The sequence below is a fragment of the Podarcis bocagei genome, assembly GCF_964188305.1.
Source record: "Podarcis bocagei genome assembly, chromosome: 4".
Taxonomy (NCBI): Eukaryota; Metazoa; Chordata; class Lepidosauria; order Squamata; family Lacertidae; genus Podarcis; species Podarcis bocagei.
Window position 1 is genome coordinate 6,333,658 of NC_138128.1, and position 27,229 is coordinate 6,360,886.

Genomic DNA, 27,229 nt, shown 5'->3' on the forward strand with positions numbered 1-27,229 from the left:
ATTTCTTAAAGCCACAACAGTCTCCACCACGTCTTCAATTCTCCAAAGAAACACAGATCCTGGGTGGGTGCCTGCTGCTGCTACCGCTCAGCAGAGAAAGAGGGGCAGGGACTCGGATTAAGACATTTAAAGTGCCCCAAGGTGCTTTTGAGTTGGCTTTTGGTGACCATGGTTAAGCTCTGAATTTGCGGTAGAGATGAGGTTTTAATATGTGGCTTATTTGCCTGCTTTTCAACTAGTTTTAAATGTTTTAATCTGTCCTGAACATGAGGGGTGTGAAAGGGTTAGCAATTCAAATAGTCTTATTTCATGCTACTGGATCTGCCCAGTGGTGGAGGAAGGGGGGGCAGTGGGGGGGGCAGTCCGCCTAGGGTGCCATCTCTGAGGGGGATGACAAGAAGGCACCCCGCAGTGGGTTCACCCTGCCACCCCCGGGCGTGGTGGCATGAGCCGCCGCCATCGCACCACCACCATGTGCGGAGGATCCCTCTGCTGTCCGTATGGCGCACACGCGCCGCCGCTGTATGTAGTGGCGCTGTGCATGTGCCACACCTAGTGGCGCTGCACATGCTCAGCTGGGTGGTTTGCCCTGCCCCTGTGGGTGGTTTGCCCCTCCCCTTGACGCCCCACACTGGGTGCCAGACAGCCTTCCTTTGCCCCTGGATCTGCCCCCAGGAGCGGTATAATTTGATCGCTGTTAACTGGAGGTGCCTGGGATGGCATACAAAAAATTGGCCAGATGTGTAAGCCACAGATTGTGTCCACTGGGTAGATTGGTGGCATTGTGTACAGTCCTGCAAAGGATAGCATGAGTTAGAACTATGTACCAACAAATCCTTCACTGAAGAAAAGTGGGGTGAAAATGAAATCATTGAACCAACAAGCAGTGCTTTTCTGTTTTCTCAGTCCATGTCTGAATGTGAGATGAACAACAATACAAAATAATTTATGTACAGAAACAATGCTCCATAGGGAAGACCCCTCAACACACATGAACTCCCACTCATTCCCACTCATATTTGGGGTTATGAAAATATCTGCCTTTTCCTAGCCATTTCAATCGATGCTTCAATAGATGGATGTTCACCCACTTTAGCAACTAAAAAACTGTGAAAGAAATTTGGGGAAAGCTCAAGGTGGTTTCCAGCTGAGATTCAGAAAAAAATGTTGGTTTCCTGGCAACAGATTAGTATTCACATGTAACAGGGAATATAATGACTCCTGGGATGAGCAGCATTCAGTTGCAAAATAGATACTTACTTTCTCCATCTGAAGTAGATAGAAATCAATGAAATCCTGTGGCTCATGCAGAGATAGATTCTCCTTATGCTTCTCTATCTCCTCCTTTGCAAATGAAAGCATTGCCTTCAGGCAGTACAATGCCTTCTGGTGAGGCCCTGGTACATGTTTCATAAGCCATGGGAACATTTCATACAGCTAAAGGAAAGATAGAGAAAATTTGGTCACATGGTTCATGCTTTGGATTAGCGGTGTTCAAGGGACGTCTCCGCTCTCAGTATTTCTCCTGCAGAGGGGAGCACAGAGAGAAAATCATGTTGACTGTTGACCTCTGTGCTCTAAAGCCACATTGCAATTGGGGATAGACCCTGTCAGCGAGTCACTGTAATTTGTTGAGAACCACAGGGTGATTCCATGATAGCTCCACGATAAACAGGTCACACCTGTCTTGTGGCATGGATTATTTCCTCCAACACTGCAAGATGAACCCATGAAAGTGCATCATGGTGGCTAACAGATTGAGGCTGAATCCTGACAAGACGGAAGTACTGTTTTTGGGGGACAGGGGTTGGCTGGTGTGGAGGACTCCCTGGTCCTGAATGGGGTAACTGTGCCCCTGAAGGACCAGGTGTGCAGCCTGGGAGTCATTTTGGACTCACAGCTGTCCATGGAAGTGCAGGTCAATTCTGTGTCCAGGGCAGTTGTCTACCAGCTCCATCTGGTACGCAGGCTGAGACCCTACCTGCCCACGGACTGTCTCACCAGAGTGGTGCATGGACCACTGCAATGCATTCTACATGGGGTTACCTTTGAAGGTGACTCGAAACTGCAATTAATCCAGAATGCTGCAGCTAGACTAGTGACTGGGAGTGGCTACCAGGACCATATAACACTGGTCTTGAAAGACCTGCATTGGCTCCCAGTACGTTTCCAACCACAATTCAAAGTGTTGGTGCTGACCTTGAAAGCCCTAAACAGCCTCAGTCCTGTATACCTGAAGGAGCGTCTCCACCCCCATCATTCTGCCCGGACACTGAGATCCAGCACTGAGGGCCTTCTGGTAGTTCCCTCACTGCGAGAAGTGAGGTTACAGGGAACCAGGCAGAAGGCCTTCTCGGTAGTGGCGCCTGCCCTGTGGAACACCCTCCCATCAGATGTCAAAGGAAATAAGCAACTATCCTACTTTTAAAGGACATCTGAAGGCTGCCCTGTTTAGGGAAGTTCTTAATGTTTAATGCTGTAAAGTGTTTTTAATATTTGATTGGGAGCCGCCCAGAGTGGCTGGGGAAACCCAGCCAGATGGGCGGGGTATAAATAATAAATTATTATTATTATCATGAGGGAGGAATTGAGACCAGCTTTCAGCACTTCCGTTGGGATTCCATCCTGTCCTGGGGTTGTACCACATGCTTGAGAGTTGAAATAAAAAAAATTCCTTACAGTAGCACCTTAAAGACCAACTAAGTTAGTTCTTGGTATGAGCTTTCGTGTGCATGCACACTTCTTCAGATACAACTCAGAGAGTTGAAGGCGTTATTCAGCTTGTCAAGGGAGAGAGGGACATTCAGCACTTCAAAGAGAGGCAAAGACTGGATACTGTCAATGTGTTTGAGACCATGTTTTCCCATAGCACAATTCATGATAATGATCTGCCCATCACTTCATCTGCTTGCTGCTGTGTCTCCAGACAAGGTTTTCAGTGGTGGAGTTTTCCTGGCTGTTGGTCCAAAGGCTGTCTTCATGCCTTCATACATTTTTCACTGTCAGCAGTGAGTTGAATGTTTGATATAGCTTTAGCGAGTAGTTCATTGACACATCATCTGATCCTTGCAGGAAACATCTTCTCATAAGGCACAAATTTGTAGTTCACAAATGTGAACCTCACCCTTTGCAGCAATAGCAAGCTCCCTCTCCTGACAGCCTGCTCTAGTTCTTCATAGAACATGTCCTTGCTCTGTATGTCAGAGCATATAGTGGGACTGCAGATGCTTAAGATGCTCTAATAACATTCAAACCTGCAATTTGCAACTTTGCAAAATTGCATACAAATGTGTGCATTAGGAGAAATTAGCACCAAAATGCTGATGAAATTTCATGATAATTTTTTAAAAAAAACATATCAGAAATTGATGTAGAAATGTGGAGAACCAATTTTAAGACAGGAAAAATGAGAAACTAAGAGAAACTGAAATTGTCAGGTCCACCCATCCTCCTCAGGTCAAAAGGGTTTAGCTGAGGTCATACAGAAGGGGGCTGCTTTCCTTAGCAGTGCAGGGAATGCTTGAGTTGCAGACCTCTGTTTCATTTTTTAAAAATCCAGCAAAGGAGCCACACCCTAGGCGCCATAATGACTGACACTGCTAAGTTGCAGCTCCCCTGCTTGCAATACAAATTGGGAGATTGATTTGCCCCTCCCCCTTGGGAAAATCAATGCACCTCTGTTGGGTTTAGAGTTGAACTCTTCAACAGTTATGGTAGCACTATTTAAACACAGGCATTTATGGCTCTCCTGAAACTTACTAGTGATGTTCCCAAAATTTAGGTAAAGGTAAAGGGACCCCTGACCATTAGGTCCAGTCATGGCCAACTCTGGGGTTGCGGCTTTATTGGCCAAGGGAGCCAGTGTACAGCTTCCAGGTCACGTGGCCGGAAATTTAGAGAGGTATGAATGTTTACGGCACAAAGGTTCAAATACTGCCATTGCATATTCCAGGCAGACAGCCTTCACACCCTCAGCAAAATGTAGCCATGTGGAGTTTATAGATCTAGCCAGCCAGCCATGCTGTCCTTGCATTTCCAAATTATATCACCAACATGTCCTGGTCTGTGGTCTGTGTATGCTCAGTGCTCATTTGGATGTTTGGCAAGTCAATGTGCCATAGTAGGTCCCTGCCCCCAATAATATTTGTCTTTCTTAAAACTTGAAGATAGCCCGGGATCTTAAATTGGTCCAAAATATGGCTGCCAAGACATATGCTCATCAGTCAAGTCCTATAAGCCTTGATATACAGTGAGCAAAGAATAGACACATTTATTTTTCCATAATGACAATAAAATTGCAGAATTCTCTTCTTGAGAAGATTATTTTGTTCACTTAAGGTGGGCTCTAGACAACTTGTTCTGAAAGGTTATTGTTCCATTTTTATCCATTTTTTTCTCCAAAGAGTCCCTTGTGGTTGGACATAGTCTCCTTGTTCTTTCTTTCAATTTTTATAATAATCTTGAGAAATTATTTATGCTATGAGATCGTAAATAGCCCTTATCTCAGATTAGATTTAAACCTGAACTCAGTTTTCCAACGCTCTAACTTCTATCGTAATGGATTCCAGAATACTGATTGAGGGATTTAAGGCACTTGGGAGACCTGTCAGGCTCAGTAGGAATGAAAATGACAACTCACAAAATGAGCAAAGCTACACAGATATTTTAGGAGAAAATTCATGGCTTCTATCAGCTTCTGGAACCTTTTATCTTCAAGAGCAAACAGGTGCCCAAAAGCCACAGCACATATCACGTTGGAGGCTGAATTAGTGATGGCCATGGAGGGGTCAAGTGGTTGACCTGCAAAATAAAGTTATACTAATGTGAGTTCAGCCACTCCTGTTCATACGGAGAATGGTATTTTATGGTGGACAAGAGAAACTGCAGGGATCTCCAGCAATTTGTTTATTAACATCAATTAATTAATTGATTGGTTGGTTTATATACCACCCTTCATCACAAGATTCTAGGGTGTTTCACAGAGTAAAAATACAAGATAAAAACCCAGGTAAATAATTAAAACAAAATAACAAAACATTCCATAAGCACATTTAAAAGGCTGTAGAATATTAATCAGCCAAACACCTGTTTGAAGAGGAACATTTTTTCTTGGCACTTAAAGATATATAATGATAGCATTCCATTTAAGGCTCATTAGGAATCAAACAAAACATATCACATTCCTTTACAAAATGTACAGAGGTTATACACAAAGGTTTCTTCAGACATATGCCAACCCAGCACGTCACCTATCATCACATACCCTTCGAACGTGCAAAGACTTCCACGAGCTGATGGGCTTCCTCTTCTATTTGGTGCTCCATGCCTTTCCTCCCCAGTCCTAGCTTCCGCATAGTAACAATACCAAACCGTCTCTGTTGCCTCCAGGTGTGACCATTTGATAATATAATGCCTATGAAAAACCAGTGACAATAGTGGAAGAAGGGAGAACTTTAGATAATCCCGAGGAAGTTAAAAAGTGCTTTATAAAATATTGTAATGAGCTATATAAAGCAGGAACTGAGACAGAGGATGAAATAAAAGAGTATTTATATGGAAAGGACATACCTAAAATTAAGAAAGAAAAGCTTCAAGACCTAAACTCTCCAATAACCATGACAGAGCTACATCAAGCAATAATTAAGATGAAATTGGGAAAATCCCCAGGCCCGGATGGAATCACCATTATCACCTATGAAGATACTTTTAAATAGAATACTAGAAGACGGGAAGATTCCCAATACCTGGAAGCAGGCTCATATAGTAGTAATCCCAAAACAAGGACAAAATAAGGAGTTCATAACCAATTATAGACCAATATCATTACTTAATAATGACTACAAGATTTATGCACAAATATTGGCAACAAGATTAAAAACAGTTTTGCAGGATTGTATAAACAAAGAGCAGGCAGGGTTTTTGCCGGGCAGGAAAATGAGTGATAATATAAGAACAGTGATTGATATGATCGAGTATTTAGACATGAAACCAAATAAGAAGGTAGCCTTTGTATTTGTGGATGCAGAAAAGGCGTTTGATAAAGTTTCATGGAAATTGCTAAAAATAATATTAGACCAGATGGACATGGGAGACCAAATTACAAGACGCTTAAAAGCAATCTATGAACAACAAGAAGCAAATATAATAATAATAATGACATGACTGATTATTTTAAAATACAGAAGGGCAGCAGACAAGGGTGCCCGCTCTCACCATTATTATTCATTTTGGTTTTGGAAATACTAAATCAAGAAATCAGACTAGACCAAGAAATAAATGGAATATCCTTAGGGGAGAAAACATATAAAATAAGGGCATTTGCTGATGATTTAGTGTTAATGGTGGAAAGCCCAAAGGAAAGCATAGCAAAGGCTCTAGAAAAAATGGAAAACTTCGGAAAGGTTTCAGGCTTTGCTTTGAATAAAGAAAAAACGAAACTAATGGTAAAAAACATGGGAGACCAAGAGAAAAAGGAACTGGTAGAAAAATTTGGATTACAAATTTGTAAAAATGTGAAATATTTAGGAATTCAAATAACAATGAAAAATATAAATTTGTTTAAAGATAATTATATAAAAAAATGGGAAGAAATAAAAAGAGAAATGGAAATTTGGACAAGATTGAACTTAACACTCTGGGGTAGAATTTCGGCTATTAAAATGAATATCTTACCAAAATTCCTGTTTCTTTTTCAAATGATCCCCATAATAGGTAAAGATGATTGTTTTAAAAAATGGAAAACGGATCTAACAAAATTTATAAGGCAAGGCAAAAATCCACGGATCAAACATAAATTATTAACTGACATAAAAGAACGGGGTGGCTTTGGACTCCCAGACCTGAGAATATACTACGATGCGGCAGGCTTTAGTTGGATCAGAGACTGGATTACATTAGATAATAATGACATTTTAGACTTGGACGGATGGAACAACAGATACGGTTGGCATGCCTATCTAATTTACAACAAAGTGGCGGTGCTTAAAGACTTTCTAAGGTCATGTAATTAGAAATTTGTTATATAAGGTCTGGGTGAGACATAGAATGTTGTTAGAACCGAAAACCCCATGGTGGGTTTCACTGTTAGAAGTAATATCCGTTAAAAAGAAAAATACGATAGGAAGATTGGCGACATACCAGCAGCTCCTAAAGGAGGAACAGGGCCAATTAAAATTAAGACCATACGAAGAGGTGACCCAATACTGCACCACGTGGTTACAATATCATCAAATTGCTCAAATATTTAACCAGGATAAAGCAATAGGATTTGAAAAAGAAGAATCAAAATTACAAAAACTCGAAAAAGAGTATATCAAAAATGTATAATTTATTATTAGAATGGGAGTTAAAGGATGAAGTAAAAAAAGTTATGACTAAATGGGCATGTGATATAGGTTACGCAATTCGGCTGGACCAATGGGAGAAATTATGGAAATGTGATATTAAATTTACGGCATGTTACACAATCAGAGAAAATTTGATGAAAATGGTGTACTAATGCTACTTAACTCCGGTAAAATTGGCTAAAATTTACAAATTAAAATCAAATACCTGTTGGAGATGCAAGAAAGAAATAGGAACAATGTTTCACATGTGGTGGGAATGCCGACCTATTAAACAATTTTGGAATGAAACATATGAAGAAATCTAAAATATCTTTTAGTAAAAAACTGGAGGCATTCCTTTTAGGTATAATCACAAATGATATTCCTGACAATCAAAGGAAAGTCTTCCTTTATGTAACAACAGCTGCCAGGATGCTTATAGCAAAAAATTGGAAAGGGAGAAAAATTCCATCAATGAAAGAATGGCAAATTAAATTTTGTGAATATATAAATCTGACAAGACTCACAGCATTTATAAGGGGACAATCAGACCAGAAATTATTAAAATAATGGGGATGTGCTAAAGAGTATATAAAAAAACATTGTTCTGGAGTAAGTATATTGGCATGTAATGAATGATGCTTTGAAGGGTTAAAGAAAAAGAAAAAATGTGTAAAAAGTATAAAGATAGAAGTAATCTACATTAGACACAGCAATTTAGAAAAAGTAAAACTTTTGAGGTCTTAGAACAAAGGAAGGAAGTCAATATGTGTATATGTATGTAATGACTAGATTAGAATGAAGATATGGTTTTATTTGTAGATGTGTGCTTTTTTCTTTTTTCCCTTTTTTCCTTTTGTGTTCTGTTTTTCTTTCTTGTTTGTATAGTTTCATTTTGGATTCAATGTTTGTAATTTTTGTTGTAATTTGCATTGAAAATAAAATTTATTTAAAAAAAAGAAAAACCAGTGACAAATTATTGCTCTCAGAAATTAGTGTTAAAAATTAAGTTCCTAGCCCAGAACTGAAGTTCATGCCTTTGCATGTAAGATCTGCTTAGTCTCTGTAATGCAAAGAATTACTAGTTGATTCTGACTCCGTCTCAATTTAATGCATGAGTATCTCTACAATATAGGCCAGCATTGCTTACTTTACACAATTCCCACCAGAATGTCACTTTCCGTTGCCTTTCATCATTTAGAGGTTCATCATTGGTTCACCCCCAAGTTTTAGCTGTCTCAATTTGTGTGCTAGTCTGATTGTTTCAGAAGTTCCTCCACTTTGCAGTACCAGCAAAAAGTGAGATCTCTGGATGTCTCTATCAATTTTGACTCTTGTGGGGAAAACTAGTACCTAATATGCTGGTAATTTCTGCAACAAAGACTGAACTTGCAAGTACAGTATTTTTCGCTCTGTAGGACGCACTTCCCCCCCTCCAAAAATGAAGGGGAAATGTGTGTGCATCCTATGGAACAGATGGAGAGCAAGATGGTGAGTGCCGACCCCCCTCTCTCTCTCCACGCTTCAGGGATAGCCGCCTGAAGCCTTTGGAGCACAGCAGGAACTCGCGCTGCGCTCCAAAGGCTTCGGGTTCCTTTTGCTGAAGCCAACATCCAGCCTTTTCTAAGCAAACATTTACCAGCAAATATGTCAGCATCTCCCAATGAGATAAATTTGATTTGATTCACCTATTATTCCTAGCATGGCTATCAAAGGAGTTGGATGTGATAATCAAATAGAAATCTGATTGTCTCAGAAGTTCCTGCACTAATGTGTCAGCGAAAAGCGAGATCTCTGGAAAGCACTTCAAAATTTGACTTTTGTAGGGAAAACTGGCATCTGATACACTGGTAATTGTGGGCCCAGCCAGAGTGCCACCCACTTCTGGGTCAATGTCGACATGTAATATATGATTAATAACTCAGACAAACAACAATCTGGATTAAAAATGCCCATAACTTTTTTGATTACAGATGTAATCTGTGATCCATGCCTCTCCAAGACGTTGATCATCCTAAGGCCACCGCTGGAAGCCCTATGACTTATCTCCCCCATGCTTGGCTTCAGGACAGAGACATCCACCAAGACCACTTTAACAGGGTACGCTGAAAATGGTGCAGGATCACTATTGGGTGATGCACCCCACACTTGAAGACCAGGATTCCACCCAATACCTTAACTGTTGCTATGGGGAAGGCAGAACCTCTACACCAGCCAATTTGTTTACAGGGAAATTCCTTCCCAGCCCTTAATATGGCATTTGCAACCATTTGCAACCGTAGTAAGGTCAGGAGATATACGGGAAGCAAAATAAGGTTAAACAGTGAATGAAGGGAATAGAACGTTGTTAAAGCAGCAACCTGAAAAGCAGAAAATATTTTAAAACCCCAAAATGACCTGAATAATAAGAAAGGTTAATGACAAGGGAGGAGGGGAGAGTTTTGCTCCTTGTCTGACTGTGCTGAGGCAGGATGGCGCTGCCAGCTTTTCTGCCTCGCTAGAAGTGAGGCCACAGCCAATGCCATTCCAGCCAGCAAGGCACATCACCCCAAAAGAGCCCACTAACTGGCCAATTTGAAGTGCAGCAGCTGGTGGGAACTTGAGCCAGCTGCTCAAGGAGGCCAGTGAGAATTCCCCCAACAGCCGCCTGGCCATGTGCACTCCATCCTCACTGCCCAGGGAGTGAGAGAGGGCACAACAGCCGCCCACCTGCAGGAAGAGCTAAGTGTCAGGGATGCATATGGTTGCTCACAAGTAAACAGCCAGGACTCTGACCTGCCTTTTTACAGGTTTTATTAGGTGCAAACTATATACAGTGGCGCTGGTGACACGGGTGGCGCTGTGGGTTAAACAACAGAGCCTAGGACTTGCTGATCAGAAGGTCGGTGGTTCGAATCCCCGTGACGGGGTGAGCTCTCATTACTTGGTCCCTGCTCCTGCCAACCTAGCAGTTCAAAAGCACGTCAAAGTGCAAGTAGATAAATAGGTACCGCTCCGGCAGGAAGGTAAACGGCGTTTCCGTGCGCTGCTCTGGTTCACCAGAAGTGGCTTAGTCATGCTGGCCACATGACCCGGAAGCTGTATGCTGGCTCCCTCAGCCAATAAAGCGAGATGAGCACCGCAACCCCAGAGTCGGCCATGACTGGACCTAATGGTCAGGGGTCCCTTTACCTTTATATAAAGTGCAGAAGCCCAAAGTTCATGTCTGCCTCAGTCACTAGCAGATTCCAAGAGTGGGTTCTTCCTGTCCCCTCCCCAGCTTAAGAACCTCGACACCCCCAGCTTCCTCCTTTCCTTACGTTTGACTCCCTTGCGAAAACTAGGCGATGGAAGCTGCATGTCTGTTTCCCTATCAGCCTGCCTGACAGTGGTGCCAGGGCTCGCAGTAACCTCTGTGAGCCTTTGCCTCACTTCCCCCCTCCTTTCCTCCTCCGTTTCGCCGGAGGCGAGGTGTTACTACTCAGCAAAGTCGGAGGCTCCCTGTACATTTCTGCCTCCCTCCCCGCTTTCGATGGCAGTCCCCTGACACTAAGCAACAAATTTCTGCAATGAACACTGAACTTGAAGGTATCACTTGAGCTTTCATAGAATGTTAAACACCAGCAGTAAACTTCAGTCAAAAACCCATTTCAGCTAAGTTTTCCACACTGTTTTTAAGGATATAATTTCACTGGTGTGTGATGTCAATAAGTTATTTTTCTACTGGCGCCACCAGACTGGTGTTTTATTGAAGGTGTGTATTCTGCAACATATTCTGGACACAGCAAAAGCCAGTTGGGCAGTTCCCTCATCCTGGCAAAGGGACTGAGAGTGAATTGGGTGCCAAACTGGCACCAACACTGGCTCCATCTCCAAGGGCACAGAGATGCCATGTATGAACTAACCTTGCAAGTCCAACATGCTCAAAGGAGTGCTGGCTTGCTCCCCAACCTAGGAACTCTGCTCACTTACTGCAATAAAAGCTGTGTGGGATGTTAGATCAACATCTTAGCTAGCACTTAGCCAGGTGTCTTTACCTCTTATATACCTGCTACACCTTGTAACCTGTGCCTTGGCAATGCACCAGTCTGATGTAGGCATCAAAGTCTTGGGTAGAAAGAACGAGGAATTCAAGTTCTTCATCCAGCACTGAGATCCAGGCCAGTAAATGCATTAAAATGGCAACAGGCAACAAACTTCTGCCTGCAGCTGACTCTTACCACAGTGCACTACAATTGCTACTTCCAGAGAGCACTTGCTAGAGGCACTGGGTTGTATTCAACAATGTTAGAGTAGACCCACTGAAATTAATAAACCTACATTGGTCATGCCAATTAATTTCAGTGGGTCTACTTTGAATAGAACTAGTGTTGTCTACAACCCATTTCCTATTGAGTGCAACATTAATAGAGAAGCTCTGTTGTTCTGTTTTTCCAGACAGCCCTTTAAATGTTTTCCCTGGGGAAAATACCAGTGGAAATTCTCACATTTCACTACTTACCCTTTCCTTTTCCTACAGTCATAAGGAAAGGAGTACGTGGTCGGTCTTCAAAATATTCAGAGTGGTCAACGAGTGCTTCTTCCACTGCTCGGAATCCAGACAGCACTACAAAGGGCAGATGCCCTACCCAAAGGGTGTAAATGTTTCCATATTGCTTTGCCATCTACCATTTGGGTCAAAAGAGAGGAGAAGATTGTTATAGTCAAAGAAAGAAGATACTAATTTGAACCTAAAACATTGTTACGATATTGAAGCAATGCAGCCGCGAGCTACTGCTAGCTTGAAAGCAAAACATAATGGGAATGTTGGGACTGTTCCGTGGGAAACAGAGGGACAGTCAATTCACAGTGCAGAGGGCACCGGAATTAGCTCAGAGTGTAATATGAGCTGTACAGGAAGTACAGGAGGAGTTTGTCTCTCGGTTGTTGGAGTTTGAAGAGAGCAGTCGTGTTTTCTGTAACGCTGAAAAGACAGAAATAAAGGCATGTAAATACGTTTCTGTCTATCTCTTTCCCCTGCCTGGGGGGGGGCAGGAAAGAGTGGTGTGTTCTTCTCACGCTGAGAAGGATCGCCTATCGCGACCTCTGCCTGGATCTTGCCGGGAAAGCAGACAGGGAGGTCAACAGGAGACCAAGCTGGGTGCTTGGGAGAGTTGCCAGTTTCTCCTGATAAAGGCTTGATTTCCGACAAACATGAGCTTCATCCTTCCTCCATGGGTGTAGCCAGGATTTTTGTTAGGGGGGGCAGGCCTTTTGTTAGGGGAGGCAGAACCTCAGTTAGCTATGTATTTTTTATTGATTTTTATTGATTTAGGGGGGCAGTATGAGCTCCTTTGACAGTGGAACGGTCTCCCTTGGGAGGTTGTGGACTCTCCTTCCCTGGAGGTTTTTAAGCAGAAGTTGGATGGTCATCTGTCATGGATGATCTAGTTGAGATTCCTGCAGAGGGTTGAAATAGATGACCCTTGGGATCCCGTCCAACTCTACAGTTCTTTGATTTTATAATCTGCCTCTCTCTAATGGATCTGGTCTGATAACTTGGAGCTAAATGGTACCTTTGGGGATACCAGAACTGAGCCCAGGGACCACTTATTGCACCGAAAGAAAGTCAAGACTGCACTCCTGGCCATTGCATTTGAATACGCTACTTCATTTCTTAATGTATGCACATTTAAATTTGACCCTTAACTTCTGAAAATGCTGACGTGGGAAAAGGAAAACGTCTGAAGAGGAACAGGCATAGGCTGGGCTAGAGCACTGATGCAGGTTTCTGACCCACAGTGGGTCACAGCAAGAAAATTGCCACCATACAAATATATGGGTAAGAAATTAAGATATGCTCCCCCAAATGCATGTTTGGGTTAGAAATTATTAGCAATTTCAGATGTTTTAAAAGTTAATACATTCATATCTGATGATGTAGTAATTTTGTATTTTTTTTAAGAGTTTCCTCTAGAAAAAAATGACTTATAAATGTATTCAATAAACAATAAAATAAAGTATGGATTGACAAAGAGTGAATTCTTCTGGAGGAGGCAATAGAAAAGTCCCTGTTCTGTTTGTCTCTTGTCTACACGTGAGCTGTAGCTCCCCTTGGCTTTACTAAAATAAGTTTATGAGCTTCTGCTTCACTGCCAAGAGAATTTGGTGCCCATTAATCAGTCAGAAGGGGAGTGCTACACAGTGTTCTAGGTCATGTTGCAACATACACTAGAGAAGAAGGAACACAAGTTCCAGAGCAGGCTTCCTCAACCTAGGCCCTCCAGATGTTTTTGGCCTACAACTCCCATGATCCCTAGCTAGCAGGACCAGTGGTCAGGGATGATGGGAATTGTAGTCTCAAAACATCTAAAGGGCCTAGGTTAAGGAAGCCTGTTCCAGAGCTTATTGTAATAAACTGTTTTATTAGCTCAGCTTCCTGTTTTGATTGGTTCAGAGAGATGCCTCCTTCGTCCAGTAGCTATAAGCAACACACACAATAATAATATTGTTACAAATCTGGGGTAACAGACTTTGTGGGTGCAAGGGCTCTCATAACTTCTAGAGTTAGTAATTGTTCAAAATTAATAAAGGAGTAGAAATTAGTAGAAGAGAAGATGCCAGACCAGGGCCTCAACTGCAATAGAAGCTGCTAAGAATGTGAAAAGGTGCTGGAAGCAAGTCATTAACACATCAATGGCAACCATTTCCAGGGCAGGAGGTTACAGGAAATATGACAACACATGGAGTAAATCTGCCCTTTTTGAGAAAAGGGTCTGGAGAACAGACCCTCCAAGTGTCCCAATTTTCCAGGGTCATCTTGGTTTCTGATTTGATCCCAGAATGTCCTGCTTTTCCTTAAAAGGTAAAGGGACCCCGACCATTAGGTCCAGTCGTGGCCGACTCTGGGGTTGCAGCAGTCATCTCGCTTTATTGGCCGAGGGAGCTGAAGAAGAAGAAGAAGAGTTACAGCTTCCGGGTCATATGGCCAGCCTGACTAAGCCGCTTCTGGTGAACCAGAGCAGCACACGGAAACGCCATTTATCTTCCCGCCACAGCAGTACCTATTTATCTACTTGCACTTTGATGTGCTTTTGAACTGCTAGGTTGGCAGGAGCAGGGACTGAGCAACGGGAGCTCACCCCGTTGCGGGGATTTAAACTGCCAACCTTCTGATCGGCAAGCGCTAGGCTCAGTGGTACTTTAGACCACAGAGCCACCCGCGTCTGGTTTTCCTTAGGATGTCCCTATTTTCATTGGAGAAATGTTGGAGGGTATGGAGTTATCCAACCCCCAAGTGGTCTGAAAGCAATCCTGCATAGGGGGACTTCCAGTCTGATCGCAAGGTGGAAGCAAGCGGACTTACCCTCGGGAGAGGGAGGCCAGCTCCTAGAAGAAAAAAGGGGGTGCTAAAAGGGCGCCTTAGCCCCCCAAAACTCCGCTGAAAGGATATTCAGGGGGTCGGGATCCCAGCGCTGTGGCTAAGCGTTCCCCCAGGCCACCAGGTACCCTCTTTTAAGAGGAGACGAGAGCGGCGGGGTAGAAGGGCTAGTAGTGGGACGCCATTGCCAGCTTCTAGGAGCAAAGCCCCGAGCCTGCCCACTGGAGCAATCGGCTTTCCAAATTAAAAGGAATCGATTGGGGAATTTTGGAAATGACTAAATCTTGTTGTTTTGGACCTAATTCGACACAGACAAAGGGTAAACAGGAGGTCAACTTTGTCTGAAATTCGAAGCGCACACAGGGACTATTATCAGTGCGGAGCATAACTGTAAGTAAAAAACAAAGGGAGGCTGTTTGGCAAGTGGAACTATCTCGTTTTTTTGCTTTTAATCTTAGATATTTTAAATGGATTTACTTGAAGAACAAGACAGTGGGGGTGAAATATACTCAGAGTCGCAAAGTGATTTCATGCTCTTTATTCAGCTCATAGTGGTGAGGAGGAATGAATGCAAGTCCCCTCAAAGTATCTGCTTTATATACATTATTTACACAATGGGCTGCACATGATTGGTTAATTCTGGAATTCTACTGTAAGCCAATCAGGTTGTGGATTCACTTATATCTGGAGCATGATTGGGTGGTTCCTGCCAACCAATCATACTGCTGCATTGTTCTTGGACCAATCAGACTGCTGCATTCTGAATCCTATTGTTCTAGGACCAATCAGACTGCTGCAATTTGGATCCTATTGTTCTAGGACCAATCAGACTGCTGCAGTTCGGATCCTATTCAACTCAGTACATAACACCCCTCCCCTCTAAGTTCCAGTCCTGCCCGGGAGGTCGCATTCATAGTCCTCGAGGTATGCCGGCAGCCTACGTGTGCGTTGCGCCCTGGGGTGTTCCCTGGTCCGGGGTTCAGGTTCTGGCTCGTGTTCCAAGGATGCTGGCTGTGATGGGCCTGTTTGGTCTGGCGCAACCGGCTCGCTCAGTCGTGGTTCTGGTTCCGGTGTCCTTTCGGCCTTGCGGGTCCTCTCTGTATTTACTGATTCTGCCTCTCCTGCTGGCCCCTCCTGGTCTATGGGCCTCACTGCCCCTCTGTTCCCTTGGGACTCCTCTGACCTTTCCTCCTCCTGGTTTTCTCCTGGGAATCGTCGCCGTATCTGGTCGCAGTGGCGGCGCCAGCATTGCCCCCCATCCGTTAGCAGCTCGTACGACACGGGGCCAGTGACCCTGGTGACTGTGGCGGGTACCCATGCTGGGCCTGTCCCAAAATTCTTTGCGTACACTGGGTCCTGGGCCTCGAAGGTCCGGGGGTTCCTGCCTTCCCCCCCACTACCTCATCCTGAGCTCTATCGGGGTGAAGGCGGTCCAATCTGATTGCAAGGCGCCGACCCATTAGTAGTTCAGCGGGGCTCCGGCCAGTCGTTGAGCTGGGGGTGCTGTGCTGTGCTAGGAGGAATGTGGCAAGGCGGTACTCCCAATCCCCTTGCGTCATGCGGCGAAGGGTGTCCTTGGTGGTCCGCACCATGGTTCTGCTTGGCCATTGGTGGCAGGGTGGAATGGCGCCGAATGGATATGGCGGATGGCGTTCTGCGCTGTGAAGGTTTGGAATTCTCCTGACGTAAATGCAGTCCCGTTGTCTGAGACGAGAGTGTCAGGGAGCCTGTGGGTTGCAAACAGCCTGCGTAGTACCCGGATGGCTGCGGACGTGGAAGTGGACGGTACCAGTGCGACTTCCAGCCATTTGGTGTAGGAGTCCACCACTATGAAGAATGTTTTCCCCTGAAAGGGGCCAGCGAAGTCCACATGCAGGCGTGACCATGGTGCTCGGGCGGACTCCCAGGACTGGACTGGGGCCCTTGGGGGATCTGGGCGGGATTCTTGGCAGGCCTGGCAGTGTTTGACCCAGGCCTCTATCTCTCCGTCGATCCCTGGCCACCACACATAACTCCTGGCAAGGGCCTTCATTCTTACTACCCCTGGGTGTGTCTCGTGTAGGGCTATGAGGACCCTTTTGCGGAGGGGCTGGGGAACAACGACCCTGCTTCCCCATAGCAGGCACCCCTTGTGGGCCGACAGTTCATGTTTGCGGGTTGTGTAGCCAGCGAATTCTGGCCCAGGGCTGCTGCTGGGCCATCCCCTCCACACCCAGTCCAGGACCCGGGAGATGACCCTATCTTTCTTGGAATGGTGTGCAACTTCTTGTGCCTGAATGGGGCGGTCGGGAAGCAGCTCCAGGCTCATAACCTCTTGTGCAAGTGCTGGGTCGGGGCCTGTTTCCGGTAGTGGTAGCCTGCTGAGGGCGTTCGCATGGCCCATTGCCTTCCCCGGGTGGTGAATCAGTGCATACTGGTAGCTGGCAAGGAAAATTGACCACCTGAGGACGCGAGGAGACAGCACTTGGGGGGTCTGCTTTTCGGGGGCAAACAAGCCAAGCAACGGCTTGTGGTCAGTCACCACGGTGAAGGGCCGCCCGTACAAGAAATCATGGAATTTTTTTACTCCCTTCACGATTGCCAGACCCTCCTTGTCTATTTGCGAGTAGTTCCGCTCGGTTGCGTTGAGTGTCTGGGAAAAGTATGCCACCGGTACCTCTCTTCCATCCGGGAGTTGGTGTCCCAGGACAGCGCCAATGCCATAGGGCGAGGCGTCGCATGCTAGCACCACCGGCAGCCTCTCGTCGAAGTGTGCCAAGACCGAGTTTGAGACAAGCAAGTCCTTGACTGCCTGGAATGCAGCCTCTTGGCGCTGGCCCCACACCCAAGGGGCCCGCTTGTCCAGGAGTCCAGGGGCTCTGCTACTGCCGCCTTGTGGGGAAGGAAGGAATGGTAAAAGTTCAATAGTCCCAAGAAGGCCTGAAGTTCAGTCTTGCTCTTGGGCGCTGGGGCATCACAGATGGCCCGTACCTTGTCCCCAGTCGGGTGGACCCCTTCTGCGTCCACCATAAATCCCAGAAAGTCCACCTGAGGCACTCCTAGTAGACATTTTTCCCGCTTCACCTTGAGACCCGCCGTCTGGAAACGGTGCAGAACGGTGCGGAGGCGGTCCTCAAACTCCTCTGGTGTGGGCCCGGCAATCAACACATCATCGAAGATGGGGGTGACGCCAGGAATCCCTTTAAGGAGCGAGTCCATTAGATTCTGGAATATGCCTGGTGCCACACTGACGCCGAATTGCAGCCGCTTTACCCTGAACGCTCCTCTGTGCGTCACAATCGTCTGTGTCTCTGCTGTGGCCTCATCTACTGGCAGCTGTTGATATGCTTGGGCCAAGTCCAGCTTGCCAAAAAATTTCGACCCAGCCAGGGTGGCAAGGACATGGCTGACCACTGGCACTGGGTATGCATGGGCCGTGAGGGCCTTGTTTATGGTACATTTGTAGTCTGCGCAGATGCGGACCGAACCATTAGGCTTGATGGGTGTGACGATTGGGGTTTCCCAGGGGGCATTAGGTACCGGCTCCAGCACTCCTTGCTCCACGAGCCGGTCCAATTCCTCGTCTATACGGGGTTTCAGGGCGAACGGGACCCGGCGGGCCTTGAGCCTGACCGGTCGTACTGCGGGGTCAAGCTGTAGAGCAATGGGGGGGGCGTATACTGTCCCAATTTCCCATCGAAAACCCCTGGAAATTCCTTGCAGATGGCGTCCACGTCCACTTGTAAGGTAGTGTGGTTCACCCCGGTGATGGCTAGCCCCAGTGGTCCAAACCATGCCTATCCCAGTAAGCTAATGTAGGGGCCCTTGACCACGAGCAAGTCCAGTTGCCGCGTCCGCCCTCGGTATTGCACCCTGAAGGTCCCCACCCCCATTGTGGGGACCTTACGTTTCTGGAAGTCCCAGAGGGTGAATGGGGCCGGCCTGAGTTTGGGACCCCCAGTAGGACACAGTTTCCTTAAGGTCCTTGCCAAGATTATGGATAGAGTTGAACCCGTGTCAAGCTCCATGCGGCATGGGGCCCCCTCTATCTGTACCTCTACATAAATTTTCTCTACGTTGGGGTGGGGCAACTGGTATACCTGGAAGTCCGTGAGCTCCGTAGAGTTGCCTTGGTGTGTTGGGCCCCGGGACCTGGGGCTCTTGGATTGGTCATCTGATGCCTTGCGTCGGGTGGGCCGAGCTCGACACACCCGGGCGATGTGTCCCAATTTTCTGCACTGCCGGCACTCTGCGTTGCGGAAACGGCAGGTCCTCCTCTTGTGACTTTCCCCGCAGCTTGCGCAGTTCCCTCCTTCTCGTCGAGGCAGCTGTGGTATGTGGGCTGCTTGAGTGCGCTGCTGTATTCAGTGCACCTCCTCCCTGTCAGATCCTGAGTCGTCGGTGAGGTCTCCATGGTGGACCCTCGGTTGGGGTGGCAGGCTCGGCCGTGCCTCTTGCGTCGACCTCTCGGCAGCTTCCGTTGCCAGGGCCTCCTCCAGAGCGACCTGGAACGTTAGGTCCTTCTTGGCGTAGAGGCGTCGTTGCAGCTTCTCATCCTTCAGGCCACCGACGAGGCGGTCACGAAGCATGTTCTCCAGCTCTGAGAAGTTGCAGAACCGGGCAGCTTGGCGGAGAGAGGTCACAAACCCAGTTATGGTTTCCCCAGGGGCTTGCCGCTTTGCGTAGAAGGCATTTCGACGAGCCACCACTGAGGGCTGCGGCGAAAAGTGCCCCTTCAGCTGTTCCATTATTGTTTTGTATGGAACAGTAGCGACGTCTTCAGGTGCAAGGAGAGCCCGGGCGATTTCAAATGTCTCCTCTCCGCAGATGCTGAAGAATATCGCCCTCTTCTTGGCGTCTTCTTCATCGGTGACCCCTTTGGCTTCTAGAAGGAAGGTGAAACGGGAGGCGTACGCTTCCCAGTCTCCAGATGCTGGGTTGAACGGCGAGAAGCTGCTGTCGGTTGCCATTCTGAGTTCCTTGTGTCCCGGAGCTGAAGCCTGGATACACGGTGCGAGGCAGCGGTGCGGCAGGTGGCGGTGCTGCGGTGCTGTGTGTGGCAGTCAGCTCAGCGGGATCCCACCTTCGTCGCCAGTGAAATATACTCAGAGTCGCAAAGTGAGTTCATGCTCTTTATTCAGCTCATAGTGGTGAGGAGGAATGAATGCAAGTCGCCTCAAAGTATCTGCTCTATATACATTATTTACACAATGGGCTGCACATGATTGGTTAATTCTGGAATTCTACTGTAAGCCAATCAGGTTGTGGATTCACTTATATCTGGAGCATGATTGGGTGGTTCCTGCCAACCAATCATACTGCTGCATTGTTCTTGGACCAATCAGACTGCTGCATTCTGAATCCTATTGTTCTAGGACCAATCAGACTGCTGCAATTTGGATCCTATTGTTCTAGGACCAATCAGACTGCTGCAGTTTGGATCCTATTCAACTCAGTACATAACAGGGGGGAAGAAGACTGAGGAGATAGAAGAAATAATTTCCTTCTTTTTGTGTTGTGGAGGTTTAAGATGTCGAGAAAGGATCTTGAGAGCGGACTATTTTACTTTCGATTTTAAAAGAACTGTGCAATGAACTGGGAAGCTCCTATTTTTAGTTGTTTTTTCCTATCCTTATTTTTGTAGCACCGTCTAATAAGAAGATAAGACCTACTTTTTATGTGTTTCGCTGTGAGAGTGAACTTTGATATATTTGGGACATTTAATTGGACTTGCCGCTAAAGCTTTAATGGTGGGTGAAAACCTGCCCCCCACCACTCTCTTTGTTTAAGAGGAAGAAAAGAAACGCCATTTTAACTGATTTTTGGATATATGGGCAGATTGGATTTGTGCTTTTTCCTCCCTATCTATTCTTCCCTCCTGGAACTTGGCCGGGTTGTACTTTATTTTTTTTGGTGGTTCCCTGTTTTTGTTCCGATTTCTTGTTTGGAAGAATCTTTGTTTGTTCTCCTTGGGTTCCTGTTTTTTTTTGATTTAAAGGATTTAAAGGATTTTAAAACAGAAACTGGTGTGTTTGTTGGCTGAGTGGTTTGGAATCATAAACATAATATTGGATTTGGCCATCCAAGTGGCGAGAAGAAGTGAAAATATTAATTGATTTGGATGTTTACCTTCAATTTTTATTTCCTTGGTTAAAGAACTGTTAATAACTATTGAGCGCCATCTAGTGGATTACCATATAAATACAACCTCCGCAGAACTGAATTTGGATTACAATTATATATTGCCCCCTGGTGGACAATATAGATGAATATAGATGGAAATTACATAATTATTTTTAAAGACGTTCCACTTCGGTTATTGAAAAAACGGAACCAATATCAACAGCTGATGCAAGCTTTGAGGAAGAAGAAAATTGAATTCAGATGGGAATTCCCAGAAGTAGTATTATTTGCCTACAAAGGAAAAAGACAGAGGCTAACAAGATTTGATGAAATGGACAAATTCCTGAGAAGATATTAAGAACTGGGAGGAGAAGATGAAGAGGCAGTACTAGCAGAGGCAGGAGCTGGAGGAGGAGGCCCACAAGAATCTGAGGAGGAGGGAGAAGAAAGGGAGGAAGAAGAGGAGAAATAAGATTTAAAGACTATTATTATAAATTAATCAGAAATTAATATGGCGTTGAAATTATGGACCTGGAATGTGAATGAGATGAATGAGAAAAAAAGAGAAATAAAATTCAACAATATTTGAAAAAACAAAACTTAGACATTATCTGTTTACAAGAGACACATGTGATGAGAAAACATAGAAAAGTTTTAATAAATAAAAAACTAGGAAATGAATTTATTTCATCAGATAAAATCAAAAAGAGAGGAGTGGTATTATATATTAAAAACAAATTAGAAGCACAACAAATCTTTAAAGATGAGGAGGGTAGAATTGTGGCAGTACAAGTTAAGTGGCAAGGTGAAAAAATAATACAGTGGTGCCTCGCAAGACAAAATTAATTCGTTCTGCAAGTTTTTTCTTCTTGCGAGTTTTTCGTCTTGCGAAGCACGGTTTCCCATAGGAATGCATTGAAAATCAATTAATGCGTTCCTATGGAAACCGCTTGCCAGGCTGGCGGTGCGGAGAAGGGATTTTCTCCCCACCGCAAGCCTTCAGGACAGGTACGGGAACAGAGGGGAAGGGGCGCAGTGCTTCTCCTCTGTTCCCGGGGCTTGCGGTGGGAGGAGGGTTTTTCCTCCCCACCGCCAACATTCAGAACAGCATTCTGAATGTTGGCGGTGGGAAGGAAAACCCTCCTCCCACCGCAAGTCTTCAGGACAGCCATCCGAAGGCTGGCGCGGGGAGAAGGTCTCTCCGCCCCACCGCCAGGCTTTGGAGGAGCCTTCCGAAGGCTGGCGGTGGGGCGGAGAGACCTCCTCTTGCCGCCAGCCTTCGGAGCAGCCTTCCGAAGCCTGGCGGTGGGGTGGAGAGACCTCCTCCCGCTGCCAGCCTTCGGAGCATCCTTCCGAAGCCTGGCGGTGGGGCGGAGAGACCTCCTCCCGCCGCCAGCCTTCCGAAGGCTGGCGGCGGGAGGAGGTCTCTCCGCCCCACCGCCAGCCTTCGGAGGAGGTCCGAGGACAGTGGGGAAGACGCGCTGCGCTTCCCCGCTGTCCCGGAGATTTGCCTATGGGCTTTCGTCTTGCGAAGGAAGCCCATAGGGAAATTCGTTTTGCGAAGCGCCTCCATAACGGAAAACCCTTTCGTCTAGCGGGTTTTCCGTCTTGCGAGGCGTTCGTCTTGCGTGGCACCACTGTAATTGTCGGAGTATATGCACCAAATGGAAAAAAAATGGATTTTTAAAAAGATTTAGAGGAAAAACTATTTGAATATCTGGATCAAAAGATTATAATAATGGGTGATATGAATGCAGTTGTGCCAATGGAGATGGACAGATTAAGAGCAACAGGTAAATCTAAAGAAGGAAAATTACCAAAGACATTCTTTTCAATGGTAGAGAACTGCAATTTAATAGACATTTGGAGACTGAAACACCCATTAGAAAAACAATTCACTTATGAGTCAGAGGCAAATCAATGAATGTCAAGAATTGAGCTTACTACAAGAATTATAAAGATTGAAATTCAACCTAAGGTACTTTCAGATCATAATCCAATAAAATGTATTTTAAAAGGATTTTGGGAAATGGTTTATAATGAATTGAAGAAAATGTTGAAATATACATTTGTTAAGAAACCAGAAGCATTTTTATTAGGCATTACAGGTAATGAGATAAATAAGAAAGAAAAGAAGTTATTTCTATATGCAGTGACAGCAGCAAGAATACTGATGGCCCAGAAATGGAAACAGGAGGAGCTACCTACGATAGAAGAGTGGAGAACAAAAATGATGGACTATGCAGAACTGGACAGAATGACAGGAAGGATCCAAAATCGACAAGATCAAAGATTTACAGAAGATTGGGGAAAATTTATTGAATATTTGCAAAAATTAAGTGATAATCAGATTACGTTTGTAAGTTTTAATGAAACGTTGTGATGGGAGAATGTTATAATAAGTACTAAAAATGGGAGGAAGTTTATAGTAATATGGAAGAAATGTGTAAAAAATGTGTTATCCAACCCCCAAGTGGTCTGAAAGCAATCCTGCATAGGGAAGTTTTTTAAATGTTTAATGTTTGTCTGTGTGTGTCCCTGTGTCCCACTAAGATGTGTGGGGTATAAATAGTAAAATAATCATCATGGAATGGGATGTCTCTATTTTCATCAATGTTGGAGGGTATGGGAGAAGGGGGGGGGGGCGAGCAGACAGAAGATATTTCATTTTGCAATGTGTTCAGGGAACAAGGAGGAGGAAATGGGTGGAACTCCATGCAGAATTGGCTGGTGGAGGCTGCACCAGAGACCAGGGGCCATGACTTACTGCTGCTTTCAACCCAAGCTACGAGAGAAGCACAGCTATACTCTTGCAGTGTATTGTTCTGCACTCCCCCCACTGAAGGCTTTAGGTGTAAATATGTGTAAAATAAACCATATTTCTTAAAGACACTAGTCGCCGCTGTGCCTCGGTTTTCCAATGGAAACTCAACCCTGGGTAAGCACACGGAACTCCCTGGAATCTTGCTATGCTACCGCTTGGCAGAGATTTGGGGTAGCATGAAATATATATACAGTGGTACCTCGGTTCCTGAACACCTCTGTTGTTGTACGTTTCGGTTCTCAAATGCTGAAGACCTGTAAGTAAATGTTTCTGTTTTCGAATGTTTTTCGGAACCTGGTGGATGTGTGACATGGCTTCCGCTGAGTGCAAGAAGCTCTTGCAACCAATGGGAAGCTGCACCTCGGTTTTCAAACAGGCTTCCGGAACGGATTACCTGTGTGTGTGTACCATGAGGTGTGTGTGTACCATGTCATCAAACAAAGATTGGAGGAGGTTGACTTGCAACAAAATCTTACTACAGGTGGTGGTACATGTTCCCCAATGTCCCCGATACCTCGATATCTGTCTACCTTATCGGTTGCGTCGCATAGATTCGCTTTTGTTAGAGCCAGATTTAATGTGTTTCCCTCAAATGTGCTGAACAATAGATTTTCTAACGGTAAAACCTCTGTTTTATGCGCATGTGACAACAAATCAATAGAATCCCTTCATCATATCTTGTTTAATTGTCCTTTATATATTGTTCCCCGATCAAGGATTCTGAGTTCAATCATTTTGGAAACTGTTGCCAAACCACCTGAATTACATCTAGCCTATCTACTCCAGGACATTGACTCTTATAGAACATTACAGGTTGCAAGATTCCTGAATTCTGTTCTTTCATATAAAAGACTTCATGGAATGCTACATGACTATTAAAATCTAGTAAACTCTATTCACCATCTTTATATTCAAGGCCACAATATGGTACACCTAGAGACTGTATGTAATGTGAAGGAGATTATGCGTTGAAATATTTTAGTTGATATTTTAGAATGAAAAATGCTATTTTATTTAGTGATTGGTTTTACCTGGTGGGCTTATAGCCGAATAAAGTATTATCTATCTATCTATCTGTGTGTACCACGAGGTACCACTCTGTGTGTGTGTCCAATATTTTCCCAATATTACCACAGTTTTGCCAATTATACAGATTCCATTAATATTAAAATAATTCCAGTTAATTCCAAATGTATACAATTTAATCAAAGTGGTTTTTTGACCAATGTTTTTGTCCAGTTATTTTATTGCTGTGGTTCATATTTCTTATTAACATCTAATTACATTCGGTTGGTATAATCATTAAGATAACAGCTGCATTTTCAGCGATTACTATTTGTGTTAATACCTTATCTGACTTTCCATAGTAATTCAAATGAGGTGCTCTAAATTATTTTCCCTTTCTCTGCTTGCGTCAGTCTGAATACATCCAATTACAAAGTCCTTGGCCTTTGTCTGCTGTCCAGTTCTTGAAATTCCTCCTACTGCTGTTGTCTGTCAGCATAGCTGGGGTGGGGCTATAATCCTGGAGAATTCTCAAAAAAAATTATTAGCTTCCTCCCATCGTGCTCTCATCTTGCTCAGTGTTTCTGGACAATCTCATACTCCAACAGTCCACTCTTTCTCACTACTCATTCAACATCTAGAAAATTTCCACAGCCCAACAAAGAGGGATCCAGCTACCACTGCAGGGGATCTTGGAGTACTTTCATTTAAATTAATCACCATCAAAGTCTCCATGCCTCCCTTATCCATGACCCCAAATTCCTTTCATCTTTACAACTGCATTTTGGCCAAAGTCCACTTAAGCTGTCTCTCTTCTCTGTTGTTTTTAAGGAGGGCAGGGAAAGTATACACTCTAATTTCCCAAAATAATCCATTCCAGCATTAGAGCTCTCCCCTCATCTTTTTAAACCACACGCAGCTAACTGTTCTTTTAATCACACGTTTTATTCCATACTGCAATCCAACCTCATTTTGTATCTTTAAAATTTTGCGTTTGGAGAGAGTTGCTGAATCATTAATAAAGAAACTCAAAGTAAACAAGAAACCAGACACTCCCCTCTCCACCATCCACTGCCCACACCGAATAAAATCTTTCCTCGTTCCAAACCTCAGATCAATGCAGCTGGGTAATTCCACAGTTCTGGTGACAACCCACCCACCCTCTTCTTAAAAGCCCCAAAGGAAGGAGAGTCCATCACCTTCCTAGGGAGTCCATTCCACTGTCCAAGACATTGGAAACTTCTAAACCATCGGATTTCCGCTTGAGGCGCCATGGAAAATGGCTGAAAATTCCATTGCTCCGGTTCTCATGGGGTAATTAGAGGCTGAGATGGGAGTAACCAGTCTCCCAAAATCTTCATGGGGGTACAGGAAGACACAGTCTCATCCGCAGATGCCCAACAAACCAGCCCCAAATTCAGAAGGAAGGAGGGGCTGGGGGCACTGGATGGAAAGCCCCTGAGAGAGTCTGGCTCTCTTGGACGCTGTCTCTGTGAGCGAATCAAGTTCCATTTCTTAAGATGAAAAATTGGATTTAAGTTTTGGACATGCTTTGAGCGAGGAGGGAGGAATTACTCTGCTGGTTAATACCCAGCCACTGAAGTGCCAAAAAATACTGAGTGAAAGAAGGACTAACATCTAAGTTGGTATGTTGGAATGGAATGAAAAGGGGGGGGGGAGAGCCTCTCTTATTAATGTACTTTGCTTTATTATATTATTTGGCCCAAAAAACAAACCAACCCCAGAAGAACTGTTTACATTAACTGTAACAAGCAAGATTGGAAAGTTTTGTATTTGTTTATATAATATGGCTCTAAAATTATAAACTGTTTGGAAATAATAATACTATATAATTAAGGCTTTTGATCTTTGATTTGCTTGGAAGAGGATAAAAGATTCTCCAAGGTGTGGACATCAGACAGAAGCAGAATCTCATTAGCCGCTGGAGAGATGTTAAAAAACTTTGGACAGTTTCCTAGAATCTATGTGGGAGCTGTGTTGCACTTTTATTTTGGAAACCCGCCATGATTGGAAGTCATACCAGGCTGCAGGATTACAAATAGCCATAGAGGGAGGTGAGCCTTTAATATGTCATTATATTTGTGTTTATGGTTTGATTTGGTAAATATCCCCTGGAAAGGCTAATGTTTGATGCAACTGGTCTGGGAAAAGCAGATGCTTAGATCTGATTTTATTGGAACTGAGTGAAGATGGCAGCTGCCAGCAGCAAAAAGACTTTTGGATTGATTTGGCAGAAACCCCAGCATGTGAGGAAATGCTACGAATTTACAGAGGGGAATCATAGACATAAAATCCACACAGAAATACATCATTGTTTGTTTTAACTCACTTGTGAGAACAATTCAGAGGCTGTGAAAGAATGAAGGTCAACAACAGAAAGAATTAGAGGAACCATCGGAAATGACTATGAAAAGCAGTAGAAGTATGAGATGATCAGAACCCTCCGAACTTGAAGCATGGGAAGTCCTATTAAAAATATATAATTTGGCAGAATATTCAGACTATTTGATATGTATATGTATAATTGGGAATATTTAATGTGATTTGATTGGATTGTTAAAGTAGAAAACCTAATAAAAATGAATTTAAAAAGGAAAATTATAAACCATCATA

At 44.6% G+C, this 27,229-nt stretch overlaps 1 protein-coding gene across 2 annotated transcripts in view; it reads right to left on the bottom strand.

The window, feature by feature from the left end:
* Window positions 1-27,229, bottom strand: part of LOC308584990 (cytochrome P450 2J2-like) — a 34,429-nt gene that overhangs the window by 6,775 nt on the left and 425 nt on the right. Inside the window, exons 2-5 of one of the 2 annotated variants that reach the window (XM_081190412.1) lie at window positions 11,806-11,968; window positions 5,264-5,413; window positions 4,640-4,800; window positions 1,261-1,437 (exon numbers count right to left, since the gene is read on the bottom strand). In XM_081190412.1, the coding sequence (XP_081046538.1) occupies window positions 1,261-1,437; window positions 4,640-4,800; window positions 5,264-5,413; window positions 11,806-11,968 (651 nt within the window). Of the gene's footprint in view, window positions 1-1,260; window positions 1,438-4,639; window positions 4,801-5,263; window positions 5,414-10,496; window positions 10,582-11,805; window positions 11,969-27,229 lie in introns of those variants that run through there. The other variant, XM_081190413.1, reaches the window with a different exon arrangement.